Source organism: Drosophila kikkawai, chromosome 2L (assembly GCF_030179895.1).
Source record: "Drosophila kikkawai strain 14028-0561.14 chromosome 2L, DkikHiC1v2, whole genome shotgun sequence".
NCBI lineage: Eukaryota > Metazoa > Arthropoda > Insecta > Diptera > Drosophilidae > Drosophila > Drosophila kikkawai.
The window spans coordinates 853138-881137 of record NC_091728.1 but is presented as its reverse complement, the minus strand read 5'-3'; the positions used below and the strand labels follow the sequence as shown (position 1 = coordinate 881137).

The 28000-nt window shown below is 39.2% G+C and overlaps 1 protein-coding gene across 1 annotated transcript; it reads right to left on the bottom strand.

Annotated features, from left to right (window-relative positions):
* On the bottom strand, nt 1–27998 carry LOC108074262 (uncharacterized). The gene is given in 12 exon segments (XM_070289073.1): nt 1–3211; nt 4337–4500; nt 4808–5295; nt 5363–5534; nt 5601–5762; nt 6088–6246; nt 6308–6609; nt 7087–7260; nt 8523–8664; nt 8760–8926; nt 9380–10830; nt 27725–27998. Coding segments are annotated over 11 exon segments (3492 nt in total). The 5' UTR covers nt 10503–10830; nt 27725–27998; the 3' UTR covers nt 1–2772.
* Nucleotides 27999–28000: the final 2 nt, after the last annotated feature.

Genomic DNA, 28000 nt, shown 5'->3' with positions numbered 1-28000 from the left:
AACATTTATCACACTAAACTACTAATGATAAAGAGTTACAAATATGAGTTTTGCCTTAGGTTGCTTTTGTTTTTTCTCTGAAAAAATTTCACGTATCTAAAGTCCCCCCGAAACAGATAAAAATTGTTTTAGCTACAAGTTGTACCTTAAGTTTGTTAGTTTCAAATAGTTAATGTTTTTTTATTTGGCACATAGATATGCTTGTTTTTTGGGGTTAATATTATTTTATGCTACGATTCTTTTTTGTTTTTCGCTGAACACAATTGGCGAAAAGAGAAAGGAGAGTGTGTGTGTGTGTCTAATTTATTTTAATGACCGTGAAAAAGGAGTAAAGAAATTTGTCTAAAGAAGAATTTTTATAGATGCCTTTAAGTATAAATATAAATATATGTAAATTGGTTTTCTTTATTGCATTTATGGCAGTTGTTGGCTTTCTTCTCGAGTCCATATTATTTTTTAGATTATTTATTTTGTATATACACAAAGGAGAGAGGTTTTTGCTGCTTTTCCAATCGATGGTGAAATTTTATATAAATTTGTATTTTCTTTTCATTCGTTTGCAAATTTTTATATGAATTGGTTTTCCGGTTTCCATTAGAGTTTTTGGTTTTTTCCTTTAACATACTGTTTTAATTTTGCCTTTTGTTTACTCTGAAATTGGCCATTTAACTAGTTTGTTTTAAATATTCACTTTATCCTTGCTTTTTTACTCACCGATAACTTTTCCTGTATTTATTTTCTTGTTTATTTTTGCAAATATTTTATTTATTCGGTTTATTTTGCCACCTGGCCCGTGCTTTTTATTAAATCTTCTTTAGTTTTAGTATGGGTTTCGTTATTTGAGCTGATTATGCAGCTGAGTCTGTTTCGGAATTCGCACACGATTTCTGCCATATCTCTTTGTTATGAATTCCTAATGATTTACAAATTGGCTCTCTCTTTTTTGTTATTTTGAGTCTGTATTTTTTTTATTAGTATTTCATTTGGGGATTACACATTCAATGCTGACCACTTCCCCTGCGATAATTGAGCTGCCAGCATCAATTAATTATGGGGCTATCATATCGGTAATCATTATTATTTCATATGCTTCATTTCGATTGAAAAATAAGGCTCTCGGTCGCAAAAGTAATTTCCATTTTCCGTTAAACGCCTCTTAATTATGCAATATATAATTGTTATTGAAAAATAAAGTACTGCGCCGACAGGACTATCAGCGATGGCCCCAGCTACAGCTCAATGTACTCAGCCTTGCCCTCGGGGACGAGTCCTATAATTGGATCGACTTCATCTGCATATATATATACACACATCTGCGTCTTTCGGTAATCGGTAATCGGTATTCGGTATTCGGTATTCGGTGGTTAAAGTGTATGCACGTTCTCGTATATAAAATGGACCATTTAAGAAGTTTTTCTGCCCTCGATTGAATTATCTCATAAATATTTATGTATTGGCCATCATTTGAATACTCAGATAAAGCTTTTGCGTCTGTCTGCTATTCCTATAATATATATATATTACCATATATATAAATGCTAATGAGTAAAAATTTGATCCTCGTAGTGGGGATTTCTGTGTGAAAAATTCATCGAGTTTTGTTTCGTTTCTTTGTTGTTGTGGGATTTCAGTTACACTTTCGTTTTAAGTTTACATTTCTAAGTAGAGCTACGACAAAGAGGACTAGAAGAGATCTGACAAATTCTGCATGCGATTCACGTAGTCGTGTGTGTGTTTGTGTGTTTGTGTTTGTCTGGGGGTGAGTGTGAGTGAGGGTGTGCGTGTATGTGGGTTGGACCATAATGCCAAAATATAAGTTTTATAGGACCCAATTGTTGCGTGGGGGCTTCGATTTTCTTTGTTCTGTTTGCCTTTCCCCTTTGGAGAAAAATATGCCAGAAATTTAGCAAAAATTAAAGGAGAAAATATATTTAAGAATGAGTTAAATCGTTTTTTTCTTGCTAGATTTTTTTTTAAACAATATGCCCTTGCAGTTTGCGATAGGATCTTTCATCCAATCAAAAATTTCTCATAACTAAGCCAAAAAAGCATCAATTTTAATTCGGAAAGGTTTTCTGTGCTAGGTTTTTCTAGGGTAACGAAACTGCATACAAAATTTTTAATTTAAAAAAATAAAAATTTTAGGCAATTTTTGCAAATTTTAATGAACCCCTTACATCTTTTTGCAAAAATGGCTAAAAAATAAATTTCTTCCGAACAAAGCTAGAAAGAAGCGCCTGTTAATGCTGATCAAGAATATATATGGTTTATAGGGTCGGAAACGACTCCTTCACCGACTAAAATCATAAAAACCCCTCAAGAAGATCTTAAATATTCTCTGTCTTTAAATGAATATTTTTATATATTTTAAATGGCAATTTTTTTATAAAAAATAATCATAACTAAGCCAAAAAAGCATCAAATTCAATTCGGAAAGCTTTTCTGTGCTAGTTTTTTCCAGATAAACAAATCTGCTTACTTAAATTTCATGTTTTAAGATATTAAAATTTTTGCTAATTTTTTCTGTGACAATTAAACCATTTTGAGACCTCAAAAATTAAAAAAAAATTTTAAAAAATGTTTTTCTGCTAAACATGGCTAGATCAACTCAGATTTTTATTCTGATCAAGAATATATATGATTTATAGGGTCGGAAATGACTCCTTCACTACGTAACAAACTTTAATAAAAAATCAAATTCATCTAAAATTCTGCTAGATTTCAGATAGATTTTTCCCCAAGTGCCCCCCATTCTTTTCCGCAGGCTTTTCCTTACACGGACGTGGTGATTTGCTCAACGAACTGCACGGCTGTGGGTCGGCACAGCGATTGTGAGCGCTTCAGTCGGCATTGAGGATTGTTTCGCAATGCCGAACAGGAGGCACCAGGAGCGGCTCCGGCACCCGCACTCGTGCCCGTGCCTGCCCCCTGGCTGTGCCGATGCGGTGTCCTTTGCAGGGAGGCGTAGGCATGCGGCACGTAGATGAACTCCCGCGTGGGTCCCGCGTGTCCGCCCCCAACCGGGCCGTGCCGGCAGTTACACTGCTGCGACATGGTGGACAATCCCTCCGGAACACTGCGACTGCGGGCGGAGCTGGCGGCGGGTAGTCCATAGCCAGTGGAGTGGGAATGTTGCTGGCCATTCGGACTGCTGCAGGTGCATATCAATGGCTGTCTGTCCGTTTGCTGCTGCTGCTCCTGGTGGGGGCTCCTGCAATGGCAAGTCAATTTTCCAAGGTTTAGGCAGCGGAAAAGTGTCATCGGTGGCGAAATGCTGGGCAAAATGGCAGAATGCTAAAATGCCAAAGTGGCAAAGTGGCGAAATGGCAAAATTGCGGCCTGCATGAACAAACGAATGCCAGAAGATGGCGGCGGAGGCCATCGCTAAATTGATTGTCTTTCTTCTGGGGCTTCTCGGCTGATTGCCGCCGATTGTTTTGCTTGGCGGGAAATCCTGTAATTGGTTTTTGATTCGACTACACTTATGGCTGACCTATAATCGAGAAACCACTGGGAAGGGATTGTTTATCGAGCAGAAAAGTATGATATGATATATTTAAAATAATATCGCACCGATATCAAATCGAAAATGATGCATTTTGTAAAAATATTGAATTAAACGTTAAAATATCGATATTATCGATAAATAGTGCAATAATATACCAAAGTTTGATATATGTATTACAATTTTAGACATTAAAATGTAAATATTCATTAAAAAAATATTCAATTCAATTTATTTCCTTATTCTTTTCTTATTTATTTCCAGGAACAACAGTTTAAACTACGTTTTTTTGTCTTTTTGGGCACAGTTTCGATATATCTAAGAGTATATCGATTCATAGCTTATATATCGCAAAGGTAAATATGTATTCATAAGCAGCTTGTGCTTTAAATATCGACACATTATTTATTAGTTAATTAATTCATTTTTATAATTGCTTAAATTCATTTTTCTTCTGTTCTTTAAAGTATTAATTTCTGATAATTGTCTGCTTAATGGAAATTGTCGCTGCCATGGCAATACACAAATTGTCTGCAATAAATGCTTGATAAGATTTAAAAAGAAATTAAAGGTAAATAAATCAACACCATCACCATAAACCCCTGCCAAATACCTATTGAAAATATATTGTTGCTATCATTTTAACATTTCTCTCTTTGTAATCCCTTTTGATTTTTGCTTCCCCCCTATTTAGCTCGCTGTAAGCTGTCTCTTCCGAGATTGAACTCTACGCGCCGGAACATTTCAAAGCTGAACTTTGATTTGCCATTCAATTACATTTGAGAAGGGAGAGCAAAGGTTCACTGAGCATTCACCGAGGTGTGTACTCACTTGTTGCTCTTGTGACAGCCCAGCTCGTAGGTGCTGTGCCAGCTGCAGTACATCTGCCCGTCGCAGCAGTTGCTGTGCTGCTGGATGAAGGACAGGCTCCGCTGTAGCCGCTTGCCCATCCTGGCGCCAATGCTACCCTGTCCCAGCTGGTAGGCTTCGCGGACCTGCAACAAAAAGGTAATTGGGATTATTTGGGGGAGTTTTTGAAGAGCTTCCCTAATTCTTTGTATCTTTATATTTATTTTTTAGAGTTTATTTAAGGTCTAGAGCTTTAAAAAGACAGAACACTCAATTGAACCCCAGAGCAAATACTTTTTAATCGATTTTATTGACTTTGAAAGTGCGGTGGCTCAACAGAGCGCAATAAGAAGCGCTCAACTGAGAATCCTCAATCCAGAGAAAAGAAGATAAATTGTGGAAAAAGAAAAAACCTTACCTGAAACATTTTAAAAGCAAAATAGTATTAGTTACCTGATCGAGATTGTGACAGGCCAACTGCTGGAGGTGGGAATGCTGCTGCTGCTGTTGATGTTGCTGTTGCTGCTGCTGCTGCATCATGTGGCGCTGGCAATAGCTGGTCTGCTGGAGATATGGCTCCATTTGATTGAGACTAATGCAGCTGCGACTGAGGAGATCTGGTGCCGGATACTCCCCATAGCCATAGTCCAGCGGTAGATGCGTGCGATGCTGCCGGGCAGAGGAGTGGCGCACCAGCAAGGGAGTCGGCAGATGACCATTCCGGTGTGGGTAATGATGATGCCCCTGATCCTGGTGCTGCTGCGAATGCTGCTGCTGCTGTTGCGGTTCACTTATAAAGAAAATAATGATGCCCGAAATGGCTGCTGCCGCCGAGCATATATAATAGCCCGCCCGGCCATACTTGAGCGAGTAATCATTCAGAAACGAGGTGAGTGGAACGCTTATCAGCACAGGAACTGATTCGACACCCCGTATGAAACCTTCGAAAAAAATTCAGAGAGGAAATGAAGCCAGAGAAAATCAATATGCTCAACGGGAAAAACTCACCCCAGGCCTTGGAAAAGTGTTTCAGCTTGATGCGTTCTAGTGCCAGAATTTTCAATGAATATTGAAACCCGCCCAGGCCAATGCCATATAGCCAGCTCAGTATGCACAGGCCCGTATAGCCCATGACAAAGGATAGAAAGAGGATAGCCAAGGCCACAATTGATATGAAGATCTAGGAATTTAAAGGAGGGATTTTATTCGTATTTTTTAGATTTTTGTTTTTAATTTTTTTATTTACCTGAGTGACTATTTTCGTATTGATCACAAAGTGCCTAATCACAAAGCAACGCCGCAGCAAGGCACCAGCTATGACCACACCCAAGGCCATGGAAATGCCCAGGAATGTTTGCAGGAGCACCAGTTCTTGGACATCGGAGCCCTGCTCGGCGGCATTGAGGGCCTGTTTTTAAAGAGATTTTAAATTAAATTTAAATACTAGGAGAATCTATATAAATTATACTAAAAATTAACAAAGTAAAGGTTCTTTTGATTCCCATTTTCAGGGGTAAGAAGTACCCCCCTAGCAAGCTCTGATTGCTTATTAAAATATAGAAAAAATATTTGGATAGACCCAGCACTCTCCTAATTAAATATTCCTCCAATATTTGTCTTAATCAAAATCTCATTTTTCTACTATAAAAATGCTTTTAAAAATCCCAAAAACCCTCCATAATTCAAGCCCCAAACAATGATTAAGATAAATTAATATGGCTAAAAGCACTTACCATTAGGAACATGGGCGTATAGATGCCAAAGGAGGCCACGCTGGAGGTCATGAGTAAGATTTTAACAGTCACCGACTTCAGTGATGATATGTCCAAAAATAAATATCTTGGGGAGCTGATCTCCACATCCTGGCTGAGAATCGGCTTCTTCTCGCGCATCTAACAAAAAAAACCAAGTTGGTTGCCTAAAAAACTTTATGTAATTTCCTGTAAAATTTACCTTCTTGCGTTGATTTTTCAGATGCTGAATGGCCCGTCGCTGGGGATGGTACAAGGAGGCGGGCCGGTACATTAGGCCCATGAAGAAGCTGAGTGCCGTCAGGGCAGCGACGATCTGAAGGCCCAGGCGCCAGCCGGCCTTGCCCACGCCCTCCTTCAGGATGACGGAGAACAAAGCGATGCCAACACCCTCGCCGGACATGGCCACCATTTCGACGAATTGACGGCGCCGCTTAAAGTAATTGCCCAGCATCACGGTGGATGCCTCCCGCACCATGGCGACCCCAACACCGAAGACGATGCCTGCGGGTGAGTTTTTTTTTATATTTATATATATTTTTTAGTATGTACATTGAGGGAAAGCGAAGGAATTTTTATTTTCCAGTAATTAAATTTATGATTTCTTTCCGCGAGCTCTGAGACGGTATTTGGGCATCCATTTAATTAGTGTTGTATTCTCATAATGAACATTTTTTGTAGCCTGGAAATTTTCATTTATTTCTGGACAATTTCGAATTGGTAAAAAACAAGATTATGTATTTTTGTAATTAGGGTTTTAATTCTTTTTCTTAATTTAAGTTTTTATAGAAGGGAATAAGGAGAAAGGGAAATATCTAGATTTAATTCTCTAAGTTCTCAATTTTTTTAAAGTCTCCTACGACACATTTCTCAGTGTTTTTTTTGCTTGCAAATGATAAGCAACTTCCGGCAACGTGCCGCATTCTGCCATCTGTCAGGTTATTTATTTATATATATATATACACCCGTGTATATACGTACCGTAACTGAAAACAACCTGGCCAAACTCGGTGGCAAATGAGGTGAACAGAATGCCCAAAGGCATCACCAATCCCCCGACGATGGACAGGAGGCGGATGGAGCGTTTGCGACACAGCGACACCACAAACGATGTGGCCACCATGGAGACTGACCAGCTCAAGGCGCCCAGCAGTTCTGCAAAACGAATGAAAGTTAAGCTCTCTTAGAGTGATAATATTTTAAAGTCAACTTGACGAAGGTCACGCGGCACGAGGTGTTTTGTATGGGTATTAACACATTTTAAGGGGGGTTGCGTCCTGGGTGGTAATATTTTAAAATGTTTCCTTTTACCCAAAATTGACAGCCAGGAATTTGAGAACTTCACTTAAACGGTTTTTATGAGGTTTTAACAATGTGTTTAAGTCACACAGGTTACCACCTCAAGGGATCAATCATTTAAACAAGTTATAAAAACTTTAGAGTTTATCAATTGGTTTTTACGAAATATATAAAAAGGAACTTATTTTAAACGAGCTAGATATAGAATAATAAATAGGGAATAGTTAAATAAATAATTAAAATACTAATTACACCAGTGCGTATACGTAATATTTTGGATTTCTGCTATAAGGCCGCTCGCACATTGGCAGCGGAAAGCGGAGCTGACGGCTGATAAGTCAGCCAATCAGCCAGAAATACAAAAATAAATAATGAGTAGTTATAGGAATAATCAAAATCTTAATTACACCAGTGCGTATACGTAATATTTGAGAAAGTCGTTATGATGCGTACTTTTTAGAGGCCACCTGGCGGCTATTAATCGAACTATTCTTGTTGTTAAGACGTGGTCGTTGTACAACAGTTTTGTTGTTGTTGTTCTAGGCAAAAACGAGGCTTTAAATTTGACATTTGCAGTACAATTTCATCAATTGCTCGATTCCAGTGACCCACAATTAACATGACAATATATTTTACACCTGTTTTTATATGTGAAGTGTTAAAAACCTATGTGATTTATTATTACAATATTTAAACCTATATTTACACATTCACCTTTTGTGTAATTTATATTCCTGTTAAATGTTTCAATATATCAAATATACTTTGCACCACAAAACGAACTAATAATTACATTTATGAAAAATATGCAAAACACCAGGAGTCCACATAAAATACAAAACAATATTAACACTTTGCGATTTATGGTTAACTCCACACACAAACACACAACGTTTTTGACACTTTTCTCCCCCCTAAAAATGATGTCAAGTGCAGATGCGAAAATTTATGCAAAAGTCCACACCTACAAACAACATGGGGAATTATTTAAAATATTTGCATTTGCCAGCAAACATTTTGATTACTCGAGAGAGATAACTGCCGTAGGAAACAAGAAAAGGCCCCAGGACTATGATTCCGATTAAGGATGCTCTCAGCCCCCTCTCCCTGTGACTTACCTACGCCACTGGTATTATGCAAATACTGGACGGCATAGAACAACAAAAGGCCATAGCTCAGCTGCAATCCGGTGGTCAGGATGTGGACCAGAAAGGACACACCGCAAATGATCCAGCCCCAGCCGCCGTCGGGATAAAAGTACTGCAAGTACAAAGGACGGAGGCAATTACAGTTTGACAGGCACACTAAAAATACAAGGGGGGGTGTGGCAGGGGGCAGGTGGCTACATATCTCACCTGTCTAATGCGTGTCGTGTCCACTCCAGTGCGTCGCAAGGCGGGTATATTCCGATGCAGCAAATGGAACTCCCGATCGGGCAGTCCTGGAAACGCCGAGTCCTCCTCGTCCGTTATGTGGCTGGGATGGGCTATAGTGTGCGGAGGGTTCTGGTGGGACTCGTAGCCTAAAAACAATTGCGAGCTGATTAAATGATGGACCCAATTGCCTGCCTGGCTGGCTGCCTGCCTGGCTCATCATGGTACACAAAAAACAAATAGGCTTGTGATTTTTATTAGTCAATTAGTATTTGGGTTGGAATTTCATGAAAACTCTTTCTGGGAAAATGTGTTTTCTATAAAGTGGGGAAATTCTTGTTTGTGGAAAATATATTTATTTCCTATAATAGAAAATATTGGATTTCAACAACTTAAAGTCCCAGTAAACCTCTTTAAAAATTCCTCTTTGCAAAGTATCTCCTTTTATCACATTTTCCAAAAATATTTTCCTGCAAATTGACCAAATAAATTCGCCACTAAAGAAGGCTCCTTATGCACTCGATTTTTTTTTTCAATTAGACCTTAATTTATGGCTGCTTCCTTTTAAGTTTCTGTGCTTTCCGGAGAGTGTAAGTACTTACCAAAATAGCAGCCACCGTTGGCCACCAGAGGCTTGCTCCTTTGTTGGAGGTGCTGCTGCTGCTGCTGTTGCTGCTGCGGCTGATGGTACCAATTATCGCAGAGGCAATACTGCGGGGCATACTGATGGGTGGGATGGTGCTGGTGCTGGTGCTGGAGCTGGTGGTGGTGCTGGGGCGGCTGGAGGTGACTCTGATGGGCGGTGGTCACGGGATTGTACATGTAACAGCAGCCATTCAAATTGGGATTGGCGTAGCGGGGCGGCGGCGGAACTGGCATTACGCCGGAACCACCGCCCAGGACTCCGTGTCGACTGCAGTGGGGCATTGGTTGTGACTGCTGCTCAATGGTGGGCAATGTGGCGTAGCTGCCAAAATTGTCACAATGCCGCTTGCTGGGAAATCTGGGCAGGGCGGGTGGCGGTGGTGGTGTGCCACCGGCTCCTCCTCCTCCTCCTCCTCCTCCGCTATGACAGGGCTGCATTTTCGCTTGGACCGTGGAGAGGCGTGGACAGGAGACCCACCAGGCCAATGGCTGGTTATTAAACCGACACTCGTGGCACAAATATCGCTGCGTTTCAGCCGCAGCCTGGCCTTGTGTTGTCTCCTGCAGATCCTGCGGATCCTGCTGTCCCTGCTGACTCTGGTCCTGCTGGTCAGGATCCCGCTGCTGCTGCTGCTGTTTGGTGGAGGCTTTGGGATGCTCACAGCTCAGATTGTATCTTCGTCACAGCGCACATTTGTTGCACAGCACGGGACTCCGCTGCTTGGGCCTCACCAGACTCGAGTACTGTCGCTCCTCCGCCTCGGGGTGGCGGAGCAGGCGCTGGAGACAGGCGGCTGGGGGATGGGCAGCAGCAGCAGCAGCAGAAGCAGAGACTCCTCCACTCGTGCTGGGGGGCAATAACTGGGGACAGCTGCCGTAGAGCGCCGATGAGGTATTCGAGAGGCGGCGGTAGTAGGGGGTCCGGTGATGATGCTCCTCCGATGATCCGTTATCGACATCGCCGCCGGCCGACGATCCCCACTTGAGGGGCTGGCTTCTGCCCGGGATCAGGCAGGAGATGAGGCTCCGGTTGTCTCTACTATCACTGCAGTTGCAATCACATGTGCACTGGATGACCATTGTACTCTGACCAAAAAAGCTTTCAACCGATGCTTCTCCTCAGTATTTTGGGTGTGTGGTGTGTGTGTGTGTGTGCGTGTGTGTGTGTGGGTTGGGTGATGTGTCCCGGAGTGTTGTCAACTTCAATGCCCGCTGCTACTGCTGCTGCTGTACATTATTTTCGAGTCTGAGGTCTCGGTTTCGGTTTTAGGTTTATGGTTTCCGTTTCTGGTTTTCGCTCAACACGCTCCCCGGGATTTCTAGGCAGCTGCCGCCGCCAATGTCCGACTGCATCCATTCGGGGCCATCTCGAACATATTCTGGCGATGCGCTAAATCGTGTTTCCACACTGAGAAAAAATGTATAGAAATTTTATATAGATTATTTAGATTATATAGATTATTATATAGATTATTTAATTGTTTTTACTAAGCATTTTTAATATAAAATCAGTAGTATTAATTCATCCACAATCTTTGGTCAAGTCTTTTGGAGGTAAAACTAGCCTGTCCGTCTGTCCGTCAGTGTGTCCGTTAGTCTATGTTTCGTATATATTTACTAAAAAATAAGTAGTAAGAAAGAAAAGGAGGCCAATTAGCAAGAAAGAAAGGAGCCAAGGCTTAAAATGTTAATTAATTTTCTTTCCAGAATTTTAAAAATTTAATATTTAATCAATTATTTCTAATATTAGATTTTTAATGGCAAATCAAAGTTTAAAAAGTCCCTAACTAAGTCAAAAATGCATTAAATTCAATTCGGAAAGCTTTTCTGTATTATTTTTTACAATGTTAAAAAAACTGCATAATGAATTTTAAATTAAAAAAAATCAACAAAACTTTTAATTTTTGAGAATTTTAACGATGTAACCCCTTATGAAATTTTATAAAAATTGCAAAAATATAAACTTTTTTTCAAACATGACTAGAAAGATTCCCCTGTTGATGCTGATCAAGAATATATATGGTTTATGGGGTCGGAAAAGGCTCCTTCACTGCCTAGCAAGCTTCTGACCAAAAATATATGGTAATACCCCGCCAGGCTATAATAATAATATTTAAAATAAAAAGAATCCCCCTAAAACCCCCAGAATTTCCCTCAGTGTAGCCAAAAACCGGAACGTGGCCAACACTGGGAAAATCGAGAAAATAGAGATAGGAACATAGAGAGAGAGGGGAAGTGAGATGTGCGGCAGCGAAAACCGGCGGGAGTCAATAAATAAATCAAATCAAAATCAATTTGTTTACTCTACACCCGGCAAACACACACACACACACACACACACATAGACGGCAAACAAGAAGCATATGCAATGCATAATTCAATTTGTTGTTCAATTGCGTGTATTTCAATTGCCTGCCAGCTAAGTTAGTCAAGTGGGCGGTGGGGGGCGTGGCACATGGCACTCGGCTGGGGCGAAACTTTGCGGTCACTGTGGCATAAGAATTAGGACAAATTTGCTAGCCAACTGCGACTGGCACAGGCACTCGGCACTCCACATAAATGTACATTCATACATATATGGTATGCACTATATATAACACATTTATGAACCATATTATTTTATTTGCGCTCTCTCTAAATTATTTAATGTCAGCTTCGAAATGGAAATGAACTGAAAATTGCCCAAGGAATGTGTTTGTCCTATTCTAGTGCTTGTGGAATATTTGTCACAGGAATTTCCCTAGCTGAACGTGTTTGAAATTGGCTTCTAAAACAAAAAGAAAGCATAAAAAATAAAGCAAATGGAATGTTGGTAAAAGCTGAATGGGTTGTAAAATATTTAAAGCATGTCACAGCCTCAAAAAACACACAGTTTAAGTGTAGAAGAAGGTTTATAGGGGCATAAACATCGATATTATAGTCTTAGGTCAGTGAAGGACCCTTGTCAATGTCAGTCAGCCAGCGAAATTAATGTCATAAAAAAGGTTTTAAATCTATGAAATATTTTAAAAAGGATTTTAAATATATTTTTTATTTATACTTTTTTAGTTTGTACTTTTGAACTAAAATTAATTGTATAAAGTAGATTTTAAATCTAGGAAATATAAAATTATTTTTAAATATTTTGCAAAGATTTTAAAGTTTTTTTATAATTTAAAAATATTTTACAAGGATTTTAAATATATTTTAATATCATATTTATACTTTTTTCTTTTGTTTTTTTGAGCTCATTAAGCTTCATAAATGTGGTGAGAGTGAAAGATTGAAAGGACCTTCATCAAAATCTGTCAAAATTCCTTTCTTAACGAAGGTTAATTATCAAGAAAAGTTTTTCGTTATTTTCCTTGTCTCCGAGTTAATTGCCAAAAAGCTTAAACATGTTTTCTTATGCCAAAAATTTCTGTTTCTGATGGCTTTATTGGGGGAAGTGTTCCCAGAATTCATGATCTCAACAAATCAATGTTTTTTGGGAGTCTGGAAAATCTGTGTAATTCATTCAAGGGCTCCTTGCAATGAAACATCAAGTACCACAGCTTAGAGATGGGAGAAAACTTGAATATCTCAATAATAAGTATATTAATAATTTCTTAAAAAGAACAATTACAATATTTTAAGTTTTAATATGTTACTTTGTACGATATTTAAAATTTCATTATTTCTTATTTTACGAGAAAAATATTTCTTACAATCGATTTTTTTCCGATATATTTTCCTCTCGATATACATCCCTCACGACTGCCACTTCCTTCGATTTCGCCCCGAAAAACTTGATTGATTTATGTCTTTATCGTTTGACTATTTCTCCATTATGCACAGGCAGGCAGCGATGGTATCATTTAGATTAGTCCAATGTCCCATTCAGGGGCTATAAAAATGATAAATGATCGGTGTGTGGGGAAAACCAGGAGAGCAAACAAACCGTGGGAGTGGAAAAACAAAGGCACCGAAAGGGAAACTTGCATCATTTTGCATCGGGAAAAGTTTACCCCAGCAGCACAAGGAGCAGGGAGAGCAGGAGTAGGAGCATATGGGGAAGGTGCCAAGTGGCATGGTGCTGCAATATGGCCCAGTTATCCAGTTTTATGGCCGGCACACATACACACAGCGATTTAGCCAAAGGAATTTCGCCTTACAATGCACAGAGGCGCATTTAAATTGATTGTAAGCAAGGAGCAAGCAGGAGGAGCAAGACGTAGGAGCAAGAGAGGAAGCAGCAGAGGAACCTAAAGCAACAAAACCGGAAGCAGCATCCAGAAAAGGAAGCCTCCGAGTAACGTTCAAGGAAAAGAAGGAACATCAATCAAAAAAGCACCCGCTTACTGCAATGGAACTTCGGGAGCGAGGATGTGCATTTTCTTGGAAATGATGATGCCGACGCCGCTGTTGCTGCTACTATTACCTGTGGAAACATAAAATTTAACAACATTGTAGCAAAGAGCAAACAAGCTATACATAACGATATCCCATGTTATCCGCTCTTACGCTTCATGGTTACACGGCTAGAAATAAGTGGGAACCTTTGAAGAGTCATAACCATATAAAAAATAACACTTGAAATAATTTTTCTCGGGTTTTTGTATAATTTTAATATTTTTTCTAATATTACTGAAATCATGAATATGGGGAAAGTAAATTTTAAATAATTATAATTATATTTAAAATATTCCAAGAAGCCTGACCACTACTTTTGAGTTAATATAATACTTTAAGGGGTTTTCCTTGATGTTTCCTTTTGTGTTTTAATAATTATTTGTTTCAAAAGGAACTCACTTTCGTGTGAATTGCTACGTTTCCATAACAAATATCCTTCTCTTTTATTGAAAGAAAATTAATATAATAATATTGCCTTTTGATGACAAAAGTTTCCCATTTTTTAAGTTATTGACAGCTTTCTTTGCTTTCGTAAAAATCCAAGACAAGGCAATATTTTCTTCTGTATATTTTCCCATTTTTCTTCTTGCGCTGGCGGACTTTTCACAGCGTTTTCCTTTGTTGCCCGACGCGTTGCAATAAAAATCCTTAAATATGCTTGTGGCACATGGACACAAACATGACTGTCACCAGTTTTATGTTCTTTAAAATGCAATATTAAAATGTGAACGATTTCAATATGGACCCACTCACCTCACGCCCCCCAGAGACCACCTTGCCATCCTCCCACCACCTCTTCCACTGGCGAAGTGTTGACTTAACTGGTCATTGACTTTACCAACTTTTATGCTGCAGTCAAAAAATTTTGCAGTCCGTTTCAGAACTGTATGACGACGCACACAGGCTGACAGCGGATTAACTTTTAATATAGTTGGAGTGGTTAACACTCCAGACAGTTGTCAGAATAAATATCAAAGCGTTTTGTTTGTCCTTTCCTAAGCTGATTGATGGGAATAAATTCAATTTATTTCACCTTTAAGCGAGAGATTTCTTTATAGATAAAAACAGAGACATTAAATTTATGGCGAGAGAAAGCCATTAATTAAAGTCATATTGTAGTGTGCATCAAAAATCAAATAAATCAAAGATAAGGAAACAAACTTTAATGGAAATTGTGGGCAATTAGAAAACATGTGTCAAAAACTACATTGAATGAAATTGGTTAATATTTTTAAGGAGTATTAAAGGACCTTAAAAATTGATTTTAAAAATTATAGTTTATCTAGAAAGGTATTTTCTTTTAATAATAATATTTTGAAATTTCCCCCAGTGATTAATACATCTTCTGAAGCAAATTTAAACCAATAAAACCTTCTTACTTCATTCTAAAAAATATTTATTCAACCCAAAAACTCTCCAAAATTAAACCCTTTAACTTTCATAATTCCTTAATAAAATTAATGTAATTTCCAGACGAACTTACACCACAGAAACGGACTGTGGAAACCCTTTCCCTGTGTGTCCGTGTGCGGTTGTGTCAAAAAAAAGGGCAACTTTTGTTTACTGGGAGGCGTGGGCGTGGCAGGGCATGGCGAGGTGAGATTTAACTGGATGCCGGGTCAGTCTCGGGTCGGGTTTACTTTGCTGATTAAACATATGCGCCATCATCAGCGGGCCGCAGCAAAAACGAAGCACATAAAATTTATTTAAACTTCGTTTGGAGCGCTTGCCCGTTGGCAGATAATGGGTATCATATGGCCCCAGGGTTTCGCATTTTAGTTTCCATTTTCCCGCAGTTTTTTTTTGTTGTTGTTTTTTCTGGACTTTGCATTGTAATAAACACACGACGACAAAGACATCGGCACCCTTAAAAGTCGAGGCGAGATAATAAAACGAAGGCAACGCTGCTGTCGCGTTCCAATTACACTTTTCTTCTCGGGGCAAAAAAAAAAAACAGCAGGAGTCGAGAGCTTATGCGGTTGTTAAAGTTAAATATTTTAAATAAAACAGTTTCCAACTGGGATTAACAACAGGAGGAGAGCCATAAACCAAGCCACATTATGTGTAAAGTTCCTTTATGAATGGCTAAAAAGTAAAGCTTTAAGGTTGCAGATGGACTTTAAGGTTTAAAATTTATAAAGGGAACTATGAAAAGTGATTACAATAGGAGGTTTAATATATTTATATATTTTAACTCTCAATAAAAGATCTATCAATAATTTCTTACTGAAAATGGCCAACAAAATTCCTTGGACACTTGCCTAATAATACATTTTAACCTCCTGAAATTCTACTTTCGGCTGACATGAGTTTCGCATCTCAAGAAATCCCGAAAACAGCTATGAAAAGTAACTTTATGACTTGACCACTCGCATTTCCGCTCGAACAACTTAAACTTTTGCAGCAAGGACTTTGCCTACAAGGACTCAAGTCGCTCGCTTACAATTCGAACAACTTTCTGGGGCTGTATCGAAATTGTTTGCCGGAACACGCCCTGACCTGGCTGAGACGCTCCTCTAGCTTCCCTTCTGGCCAAATATGTGTTTGCATTCACAACTTTTATTTGTGCCAGAAAAAAGGGTACGAATTTTGATGTCTTTTTTGTGCCTGGCTCTTCTTTTGGGGATGTACACAAGTGCCTTGCCTTTTGTGTGTGAAGATATTTTTTGGCTTTTCCCCAGGGCTAAATAATTTGCAATGCAGCCAAAGGGATATATTAATACTTTTTCATTTAGTTTGCAGACTTACTTGGGACACAAAAAAAAAGAAGCACTTAAATAAAATGGGAAAACTTTTCAACTTGACCATTTTCCGGGGTCTGTGGAAGTTTGCGCATATTTTATGGGCCGCAGTGCCGACTAATGGATTTATGTTTTTAGCCAAATTACGAATTGAACCGAACACGGGCATTAAAATGTGTCCCCAATAAGCCAATTTTAAAGGGTGCTGCCTCGTAAATAATAGGGTTAGGAGGGAGTTTAGCCGGGGCTCCGGGGCCCATCGAGCCGTGAACCCAACTCAAAAATCCTATCACAAGCGTAATTAGGTTTTAGCCGTCAGCGTCAGCCATTAGACATTAAAATTAATATTATTTTCGATATACATTTTTAATGCTAACCTTGCTGAGACCTCGAAAATTAACCACAGCACCGCAGAAAAATCCGGAATCCAACCGGAAATTGTGGTGAAGCGGCGGCTGTGATTTTGTCTTGTGGCTGTGCGGGCGTGAGCCGCATCCTAAAGGAAAAGTTAAGCCCTTCTTAGCTGGAAAAAACGACACTTCCGTACGGGGAAAATGATGAACGGGGAGCGGAAGTCAAGCATCGTCTCATCTCGTTCCGGGCGAGGCCTAAAAACAATGAAATTTACAAGGCGGCCGGCGGCCGGAGAGAAATTCGCAACAAATTTCCTGTGTCGTGCGCCTTGCTTTATCAACATCAGTTCCAAAGTTAAGGAGACACTGAGAAAATAAATCTAGAAACTAAATTTAATTCAAAATAAATTTAATTAAAGAACAAAACTAAACTTTAAACAGTTTAATTGGCAAGAAATAAATAGACTTAGTTTCAAAAACCCTTTTTAACCAATTTATTTCTTTTTTAAGTCTAAAAATTCTCTTTTATTTTGTATTCCTAATATTAACATTTATTTTCTTTAAAAAAACTTACAAAACCAAATCAAAAAAGCTTTAAAATTTTGATTTTTGTTTAAAATTTACGAGCAATTTTGATGACCACTTTTGCGGTGACAATTTTTACTGTGCAAACCTTTAAGCCTGTGACCCACATAAACAATTTTATTATTGGCTTCTGGGCTGGCTTTGCCGCAACCAACACACAAAAAAAAAAGGACAAGCCAAGCAAATAAAAAGGAGGAAGAGGTCTTAGCCCAGATGTCTGTGTATGTCTGTGTGTTTGTGTTAGACCGGAGAATCGAATTAGCATGCGAAATCTTTTGTTTGACTAACAATGTGTCAACGTGTGTGACGAGCAGCGAGCGTTAGTCTCTGTCAGCTCATCGATGAAGCTGGATCCCAACCATTAGGGCCTTGAGGGGGCACAGTGACAGTCGCACAATTGGGAATGCCACTGGCACCCCGTAACCTCATCAATCTTGAGGATCGAAATTTTAGCTAAAAATTGTACAAATTGGTTTTTGGCCTGCGCTAAAAATACTATGTGTTATGGAGGTGTGTGAAAATCCATTAAGCTCTTCGAGCTTTTATATGTAAATTATGAATGGCTCTCGGGGCGCTTTGAATGGCTGAATTTTGTGGTTATGTATATTATTCGTTTTGCCGGCATTGTGCACATGTCCTGACATCCTTTTAGCCAACTTTCCATAGCTGTTTGCCTGCCATCCATCGTTGGCCTGCTTAATTAATGCTCGTTTGCACTCTATGTATTCTATGTGTGTGTGTGTATGTCCCCTCCAATCTTTGTTGACCTTTTGTCGAATGCAGGCCGGCTGGCTGGCTGGCTGGCTGATGGCTGGCTAGGCCAAGTATAGACTCAAACAGTTTGTGCTAAATTAGCAAATGACACAGTCAACATGGCCAACTTAGAGCGATGCCAGAAAAGCGGAGCAAACGGGATGAAAGGCCTGCTAACCCACAAAATGTCGGTACGTACGTGCAGTGTCCCCGCACTCGGGAGGTGCTTTCCCCCTTCTTTAACCCCTCCCGACATCGTCTTTTAGTGCTGACACAAAACATAATGCCGGCGGGCAATGCTCTTTTGAGCACGCTACCATGGCGCCCCACGGGGGGGCGGACAAACGGGATGCGGCGGCTGCTGCTGCTGCTGACAAGGCACAGTGGTAACCACTTATAGGAATTTAAAACTGTCAAGAAATTGGGGTTATTATAATGACCTAGAAAAAGAAAGAGAGTATAGAATACTTCTTCACTTCTTCCTTAATTTTAAAACTATATAAACATAAATATTCCTATCTCACAAATACTTTTAGAATTCCAATTTCTGTACAACTTAAAATGGTTTTTGTGTCTAATTCAATTGCCAAACTTCTACAATTTTGGGTGAAGCTTCTGCTATTCTGTATTTTTATTAATATTCCAAATCGAATCCCCGAACTTTGTTAGCTTCCAGATGACTTCATTTTCCCCAGAACCACTGGGATCCTATAAGAGCCTTTGGCCACTGTCTTTTGCTAGTTGGGTGTCTAGCACAAGTGCCTCAAATGCGCATAACAATGATGATTATATACAAACGCACGAGTATATATATATATACAGAGGCACAGAGAGCTCCTTTGGCTTTGTGTAGGTGATGGGCTCATCAAAATTGTGACAAAAAAAAAATACAGAGAAGAAAATAAAAGAAAACCAAACAAACAGACAGTCAAACAAACGGGCTAAACAAAAAGTTAAACAAAGCAACTCGACTTGACTCGACAGTCGTCGCATTTTGCGCGGCTAATGAAAGGCATTGGGGAAAACTCACCAGCCACCACCCACCACCCACCATCCACAGTCACCTCCCTGCCATAAACGCCATGCTGATAACTTCTTTATGTCCGGGGCTAAGTAAAGACATTGCCTGTGCCATCTCCTACAGAAATTATGCCAAGGCAGCAGCAGTGGCTGCACGACCACAGGAGAAATTGCCAAAGAAAATATATAAAATTATTTTAAATTGAAATTCTGTTTATCTGGCCCAAGGAATCGTCCTGGCTGCCGTACCGCCACCACCCCGAAAAAAACAGAAAACACAATCCAGCACACATTGCTGGGAGGACAGGAGCTGCCTGCCCCTGTAACTGCCTTCCCTGGGTAATTCAATAAAGTGGAAAATGATGCTCGTCGTCAAACGTAATTTGCTTTCGTGGTTTCCACAAATCTGCCAGCAGCAGTTAGTCAGGGTCGTGGAAATGGCCAAGGACGAAGGAGTTCGTTTCGAGGCACTTGAATGTCGTTAATCGGTTCTTCATATCGCATCAAACAAAGAGTGGAGAGAGTGTAGGAACAGGGCCTCAGTCTCAGGCTGCAGCCCCAGAGTTGACTCTACGAGTTGGCATCATCAACGACCGAGTGATAAGTGCGGAATATATAGTGGGGACATGGCACCTCGCTGGCACTGAAATAAATAGTTAAGGACAAAAGAAAAGGGATACATTTCTTAAAGAATAATTGCCCTCTGTATAGCATTTATCACCTAAAATAAGCCTTTTTTGCCTTAACTCCTTCCCTTAACAATGAATAACCCACTTTAGTCTACATATCTTAAATTTTCTCACAGTGTTGATTTCCTTTCCCCGTTCTCCCAGGCATTCACTTAGCTGTTAGTTCGGGGAACTCGGGGCTCCCGGCTCAGCCCAGACTGGGGGCTAAACTCTACTCAACTTGGCGCTCATCTCATCATCGTCATATGGCACACAAGTGGCAAGCGATGAGTTTTTGGAGGAGTACACGGACTCCGGAGTCCCAAAGAAAACCAGGCGGCATGCAAACAGCAGCAGCTGCAACAACAACAACAACAAGAGGCGCCACACAAAAGGCGATTGTGGGTAAAAAAAAAAGGGGGGCGGGACTGTGTGTAGGCTGATGAGGAGGGAGGAGGTGGGTGATTGGGAGGCTGGGCTTGTGGAACGACCCCATTACGTGCCAAAGCACTAAAAACAAGCCACACGAGGAAGCGTCACCACAGTGGCCAGAATGGAGGAATGGGGAGGAGAAGGGGGAGCAGAAAAGCGGGGCAGCTGAAGAGAAGCGTTTGGAGAGGAGCTGCCGGAGGAGTGGAGAAGCTACAGAGGAACTCCTGGTGGAGCCAACACAGCCATGATAAATATAATAGCATAATTTGTCGATGATTTCCCTGTGGCACAAATCAAAGAAAATAAATATGTATAATATGCTTCTCAATAGCTTAATTGGAAATAAATATTTAAATAAATATTTGAAAATAATTTAAAAATATAAAAAAAAACAAAATAATTTATTCATTTATATTTTTTAGGGGTGTTTACCCTTTTTAGTAGAAAAACGGGCTTTTTAAGATTTTAAATAAACTAAAATATCTATTTATAATCTAAAGACAGCTTAAACTTTCATCCCAACTTAGTGTTTGTTACTTTTACTTTTAAACCCCAAAAATAATAATAAATAAATATCCCTAGCCAATCTTTTTCTTGGCCTAATCCCAAATTTCTCTTTAAAAGAAATATGCTAATATTTTGTGGGCCATTGTGTTTGATGTATGGCCAGGACAGGAGCAGGAGCAGGAAGGGGAGAGCAGGGATGTGCGTCGTACAAGGCTTATATAGCGAGTCTCTCCGGTATGTACAAATATGAGGAACGAGCGATGCTCGTAAATTTTGTCATACACATTTTTTTCGCTTTTCTTCCACTCGTCTCTGTTATTTTTTTTTGTTTTTTTTTTTTGTTTTCTGCACTTAAATTTCTGTCCGCTTTTCATCTCTGGGCTTTCCGCTCATTGTTGGTGTTGCTGTTTCATCGCACATTTTCATGTTAATGCGCCCGAGCCGGAGCTTATTTTTCGTCCTTGTTTTTTTTTATTAATATTTGTTTTGTTGTTTTTAGCAGCCCATTAAAGCCAAAAAAAAAATGGGGAAAATGCGAGCACACGCACAGTTTGACATGCACTTTTAATCGATTACAAAAAGCTACACGAAAAAAATACTAAAAAATAAAGAAAACGAACGAAAAGCTACAAAAATATTGCTGCAATTTTCTTGGCACACACTCACGATTTTCCATATTTATTTTTATTGTGTGTTCTTTGGGTGTGTGTGTGTGTGTGTGTGTGTGGAGTGTTCCTCTGTGTAATACTTGTGTGTTCGTTAGTGTCTTTTGGGGCCTTTTTCTGATGACTGCTCTGCGATTAAAGTTTACTTTTTGCAGCTTTAATTGAATAATAAATTAAGCGAACGGCACCATTCAAGGCTCAGGCCAAAAATAACCAAGGAAAAGTTAAAAAGTAGTTAAGTAACAACGAACCAGAGTTTACTCTCTAAAATAAAACATATTTTCTAAGAGAAAATGTAAGGGAAAGTATTGAGAAAGTAATTTAAATATATATAGAATATAAATTACATTTTAGTAAACCGAAAAATATGTTTTTCAAATATGTTCGAGTTACCTTTAAGAAAATCTGCTAGAGGTTTTGAGTTGAAAATTAATTTTCCCCATTTTCTCAGACCCTTTGCATGCAAATTAATTATTTCCAATTAGAAGATAAGCCTTTTTGTCCTAGCCCTCTCACATTTCAGTAAAAAGCATCCCCACTAAAGGAATCCTTACTAAAAGTTCCCATTTAAGCCCTCTAACATTAGCAACTTTTTTTGAATTCCTTTGCATCTGGTACGCTTTTTTCTTGACTGTTTTTTGTCTCTGCTCCTCAACGGCTTTTGTTTCTTGCACAATAAATGTGTAATACCCATTATTTTATTATTCTTCTTGAAAATGAAGCTGCAAAGAGTTGAGTTGCTTCAAAGAGCAATGGGAAATAATAATAAACAAATCGTAGGGAAAACTTTCTGCATGTTTATTTGTGGGGCTGCGAGGCGGAAGAGTAAAATTTTCCAACAAAAAATAAGGGTAAGGGAAGCCATCAAGGCAGAGATAATTGCAAAAACATTTGCTAAGGAGAATTGGGATAACGAAAAGCCATTCGAATGGATCAAAATTTAACAACAATTTAGTGCTTCGTTAATGGAGAAACATTTACAGTTTATGGGCCATCGATGTGGGAAGAAAACTCTGGCGGAAATGGGAAAGATGATACGTTTTCCTAAAGCTGTACTCAATATATCCCAGTGTACATCTCCATGTACTATTTGGGGGATACACAAGACAGAGTTCGGGAGGAGTCCGTCCTCCTGCTGCTTAGAGCTGCACATTTGCCAGATACCAGATAGCTGACAGATACAAAATGCATAAGCTGCTCAAAGTTTAATCGGTTTATGTGACAGCCGAGAGGGGGATTTCCACGGGGGTTGACACTCTACTAAATCATAAAGGATTTGCAAAGCCATAAACTGCCAGAGGTCCAGCAAACTAAAAATAAAACGCACCATCAAGTGGCTGTCAATGCGTTTTCGGGGCAAGTGCTTAAGATAAGATGCACTCACAATGCAGTGTATCCCCCAGGATTAGACCCAAAAATCGGGAGGAAACTCATAACTAGGAGAGAGAGAGTAGAGAAAAGCGCACCGAAGGACAATTAAGCAATGTTTTTTTTCAGTTTGCGGCAAATGGGAAATGGAAAACCCCAGGGGGGAAGCCGTTGTGTGGTTTCTGCGGCTTGATTAAGAAGTTTTTCTGGGGATGGGGGGTTATAAATGATACAAGCGCCAAGGAATTATTCAAACTAATTGGTTTAAACACTGCAGGGAGTCTGCTACTTTAAGCAGTTTCCAGAAACTTGAGAATTAATACTTGAGAAAGAATCTTTGGAAAAGGAAACTTTTGCAAGTCTTTCCTAGGCAATATTTTGTCTTTAGCATTCTGAAAATTTATTGAAATTGAAACCAGAGAGGCCACTCATTAATATACAATTAACAAACAGCAATCACTAAATTCATTAAATCGCTTTCAACAAGTAATTATTATTCAGCTTTATGCAAAGTATCTTTAGCCTGTTCTTCGTTTTATTTAATTAGCCTCCAGCACTTTAGGACTCCAGTAGATTCATGTATCAATGAATAATGGATATACAATCTTTATGAAGTGTGAAATTCAACGCCATACAGCTTGATTTAAGCAAAACTTAATCAAGCCGAAGAAAGCTGAAAAGAAATCAAAAAGATAACCCAATAAAAGCAGAAGAATTCCACAGAATTGTAAGCACAACTTGAGTCTCTTCATTAGCATACACTTAAGAATTTAGAAAAGTTTTAAAGTCACTAAATTAGCCGAGCGACAGAGAGAGAGAGAGAGAGTGGAGTCCCATTCAATGTTTCGTGAATTTTTCGACGCCCTAGAAATATGCAAATTATCCACACTTTATGCCGATGACTTTCCACCCATCATCTAATTAGAAGAAGAAGCTTTGTCCAGGCAACTTGCAAATTGCCTCAAATTGGAAAATTTTGCCCAGAAGAGGTCATGGCTCCGGACTCGATGAGTTTCCAGAGGGTAGGCACACTCGACTCTCAGGTCAATCCCTGGACATTGATACGCTTTTGGGTCCCTTTTGTTTTGTCTATTTTGTTTGCTAAAAGATAAATCTTAATGTCCCTGCTGCCTAATCAATAAATAATTGGCATGTTCTGTTGGATAGCCTCACAAAATATCCATTTCAGTGTAATCGAAATCCATAGACAAATCTGAGATAAGCCAATCTGTAAACAAACGGAAAAAAGGTTTTTCAGCCAGCCCCGAAAAATTGTTGGAAACAATTTTTGAGGACGAATCGGGAGCACGAAATGAAATGAAATACTTTCGATTGACATATACGCATTTTGTTGTGATGGGAATCCATTGTTTACAGGACTCGGAATGAACTTGTTATTCGAGTTGAGAGAGGAAAACAAAAGGGAAAAACAGAAAATAAAATAATGCATTTGTGGGCGGCAGGAGGGAGGAGAGGGCAGGGAAAAGTTGTGCGGAGTTCAGCAGGAAAATCTGGGGAAAGGGACATAACAGGACCGAACTCGTAGTCACGACTCCTTCGACACAAATTTAATATTGTAAATGGGAGATGGAAAAATTCACTCAAAGAAAAGTCGGAGGATTAGTCCTAGATATCTAGGATATCTAGTGTTGAAACAAAGATAGACAGAGGGAGGTTAGCGCCAGCAGACGAGTCGATGTGGATGGGTTTGTTGGGTTCTAAGGATTCCCTAGAGCATATATGAGAAAAGAGTGATAGGAAACGTTTTTGATACCTAAAAAGCAGGCCTGCGTTACCAGAAGAATCAATTTAGACAAGACTGTGTGGCTCTTTGTATACCCTTACAGGGTATTATAATTATAGTCAAAAGCTCGCTAAGTAGTGAAGGAGTCATTTCCGGCCCCATAAATCATATATATTCTTGATCAGCATCAACAGGCGACTCTTTCTGGCCACGTTAGCAAGAAAAAAAAATTTCAAACAAATTTTCAAAATTTTATAAGGGGTACCATCATTAAAATTCTCAAAAATTGACCAAAATTGAGATTTCTTAAAAAGTAAAGCTCAGTATGCTGATTGTTTAAGCTAGTAAAAACTAGCACAGAAAATTTTTCCAAATTGAATTCGATGCGTTTTTGACTTAGTTATGAACTCAGGGACTTTAAAAGGTATAGCTATTGAAAACCTAGAGATTGTAGAAGTATAGGATTGTTTTACAGATAAAATACTAATAGATAATTATTTAAAAAAAAGTCTATCACTTTGAAGAAATGTATATAAATACATAAAAATATAGAGTAAATAGACCAACACGTATTTTCATAGCATACTTTTCAGCACCCTTTCTAAGAGATCTCAAAACACCATCTATTTTCCAAACCTTTTCGGGACAATTGTCGCCCCGTGTAATGTGAGGGCGAGTGGAAAATTTTCGTGTGAAATGTCCTGACTGACTGACACTTGAACGTTCAATTGATTTTTTGACAAAACACACGGAAAAGTGCGCGCTGCTTTCACCTTTTCGCTGGCTGTTTGTTGTCACAGCTGACGGCTAGTGTCAACATCGGAATACCAAAATGGCAATCCGGAAACGGGAAATCAAACTATGCAAATGAGCTCCACCGTGACCCCGCCGCAGCCTTGCCAATCAGCGGGTCGTCGTCGTCGGTGGGCGTTAATCAAACCCGAAAAAGGTGGCCCTTGTCACTAAATGAAATAAATGTAAATTTCATAAATGAAGTGAACACACAGAGCCCATCCACATCCATCCATCCGGCACAGATCGCGCAGCGTCGACATCAATATATCATCAATATTAAAATGCAATTACAGCTTGCCGCCTGCCAGCTGCCCCCCTGCCGGGTAATCGCATAAAAAATTAACCCAAGAACTGCGCTAAACGTTGCCTCGACCCGCTGGATACCTTGATTTTCGTACTGTTTTTCTTTTTATTTCATTTTTCATCGCAATTTTCCAACCATGGAGCGCGCTGGCCCAAAAGTATGCCAGAGGTTTTGTGGCGACACAGGCGGGAAAACTCAAGGAAACTCTGGGACTTGCGGTATAAAGTTTCCTTCGCCATTTATTCCGGTATCAGTGCGGCTTCAGTTAGGGTTTTTCGCGTAATTGTCAGGTTGTCACTCGCCGGTCGTCGTTGGGTAAACTTTTGATGTTAATTCTCTTTTGATATTTGCGTTTTTCCAATGTGTTTTGGTTCTTAATTGTTAGCTTGAATGGGAAAACTAGGTAAAAGTATTTGGTTTTTATGAGGTAATCAATGAATAAAAAAAGACTAAGCCTTTTTCGATATAATTGGGTTATCTTAAGTTAATTTTAAGTTAAATAATTAGCAAATTAAATACCCTGCAAGGGTATGATAATTAAATAATCTTTTAGGAAATTTTTTCGAAAATACAATCATATTTCGATATATATTTTCGATATGATCTTTTTGCTGCTTAAGAAATCTATTCCATGTCCTCATAAATATGCAAATAATTGCTCGGCCTAACCGCACACTTGATATCTTAATCCATTTAAGCTTATCCAATATACGACCTGTGCTTCACATTTTCAATAAATCAAAGCCCCACCGCAATTATACGGAATACCCCTTAACTAACCGCATCGAGTTACAATTACCATTGCCAGAAACCATTACAATCGATTCAATATTTGTCAGGGCAAATTGTCATTAATATATAACGAGACTTGTGTGCCGACGGACCGACCGGCGAAGTGTCCAATGACCAAATATTCAGGGGACCCACTCCGATCGACGCCAAGTGCCAGGCTAATAATAAATATTCGAAAAAAAAATGGAGAAAAACTGAGAAAAGCTCGGACTCACAGTTAATCTAGTTTCGAGACCAGCAGCAGCCACTAGCACTTTACTCTTTTTACGCTTAGTTTTCCTCCCCATCATCTCGGCTTTTCCTCCCGGCGCCCACACAGAGGGAAAATCAATCTTGAAAATTTTAATCAACTTTGACAAATGAATTTTAACATGTCAGTTTTAACCAAAAATACTCGTAATTACGTGTCATGACCAGCAACATGGTACACCTGCAGCTAAAAGTGCTCTAAACAATAATGTTTGATAGGAAATGTAATTGTTTTCTTAAATGTTCCTAAATTTATGATTTAAGGGAATCATTAAAAGGATATATGATGAATCTAATATGGTTTAAAAAATGGTACTTTCTGGCTAAGTTTTTCTCTTGGTTTTTGGGTATATTTTATACAGAATTCTCTTAAGGTCAATAATTTATACATTTGTCTGCTCAAAAAATTAATAATAAGTCCCAAAAAATGTTCTATAGCATTTATTAATTAATTGTATATTAATATAAACAATTAAAATACTGTTTTTATAAAGAAAAAGTAGAAACTAATTCCAGTTTCTGGCATATTGAAGAACTGTCCTATTTCATACTTTTTTTTAGAAAAATAATTTAACCTAATTAACTTTAGCTTTCCTTAAAATACCCAACTTAAAGGTGCCACATTTTAAAACTCTTTTTGTGGCATGAAAAGTGGTAAATAATTGATGAAACATTTTTTTAACGGTGCAAACCTCTCACTGCTAGAGCTTATGTATAATGCATGGCATCTCTCCGGCATCTCTTGGCTCTTGTAAACGTAGCCAGGCAACGGGCCGGGCCAACAACTTTGACTGGTCTTAATCGCTGCCAAAGGAAAACCTGAGGAGCGTCGGGGAACGGTACTGGTACCTGGGGGTCGTGGAAAACTGTCAGCGTCATTTTGGCTATTGAACGTCCGCCTGTCCTCGCACTTTTGGCTTTTAATATTCAAAATAGGAAAATCCAGCAAACGAACCTAAAGTTGGCGGCGGTTGCACGGAAGCGGCAGCATTGCGCCGCTGCCGTCGCTGCTTGACACAGGAATTTATTATATATATTTTTGTATATTTATTTCTTTGCACGACTGCTGTTTTATGTTTTTTTATTATTTTTATTTTGTAAATTTGTGACTTTTTTTGCGGGGACAATTGTGGGCGAAAATTGTCACATTGAGCACTTGGGAAAAGCGGAGAAAAGAGACCGTGCAACGGACGCGGTCGCGGACGAGAGAAAAAGCAGCGAAGACTTGCTC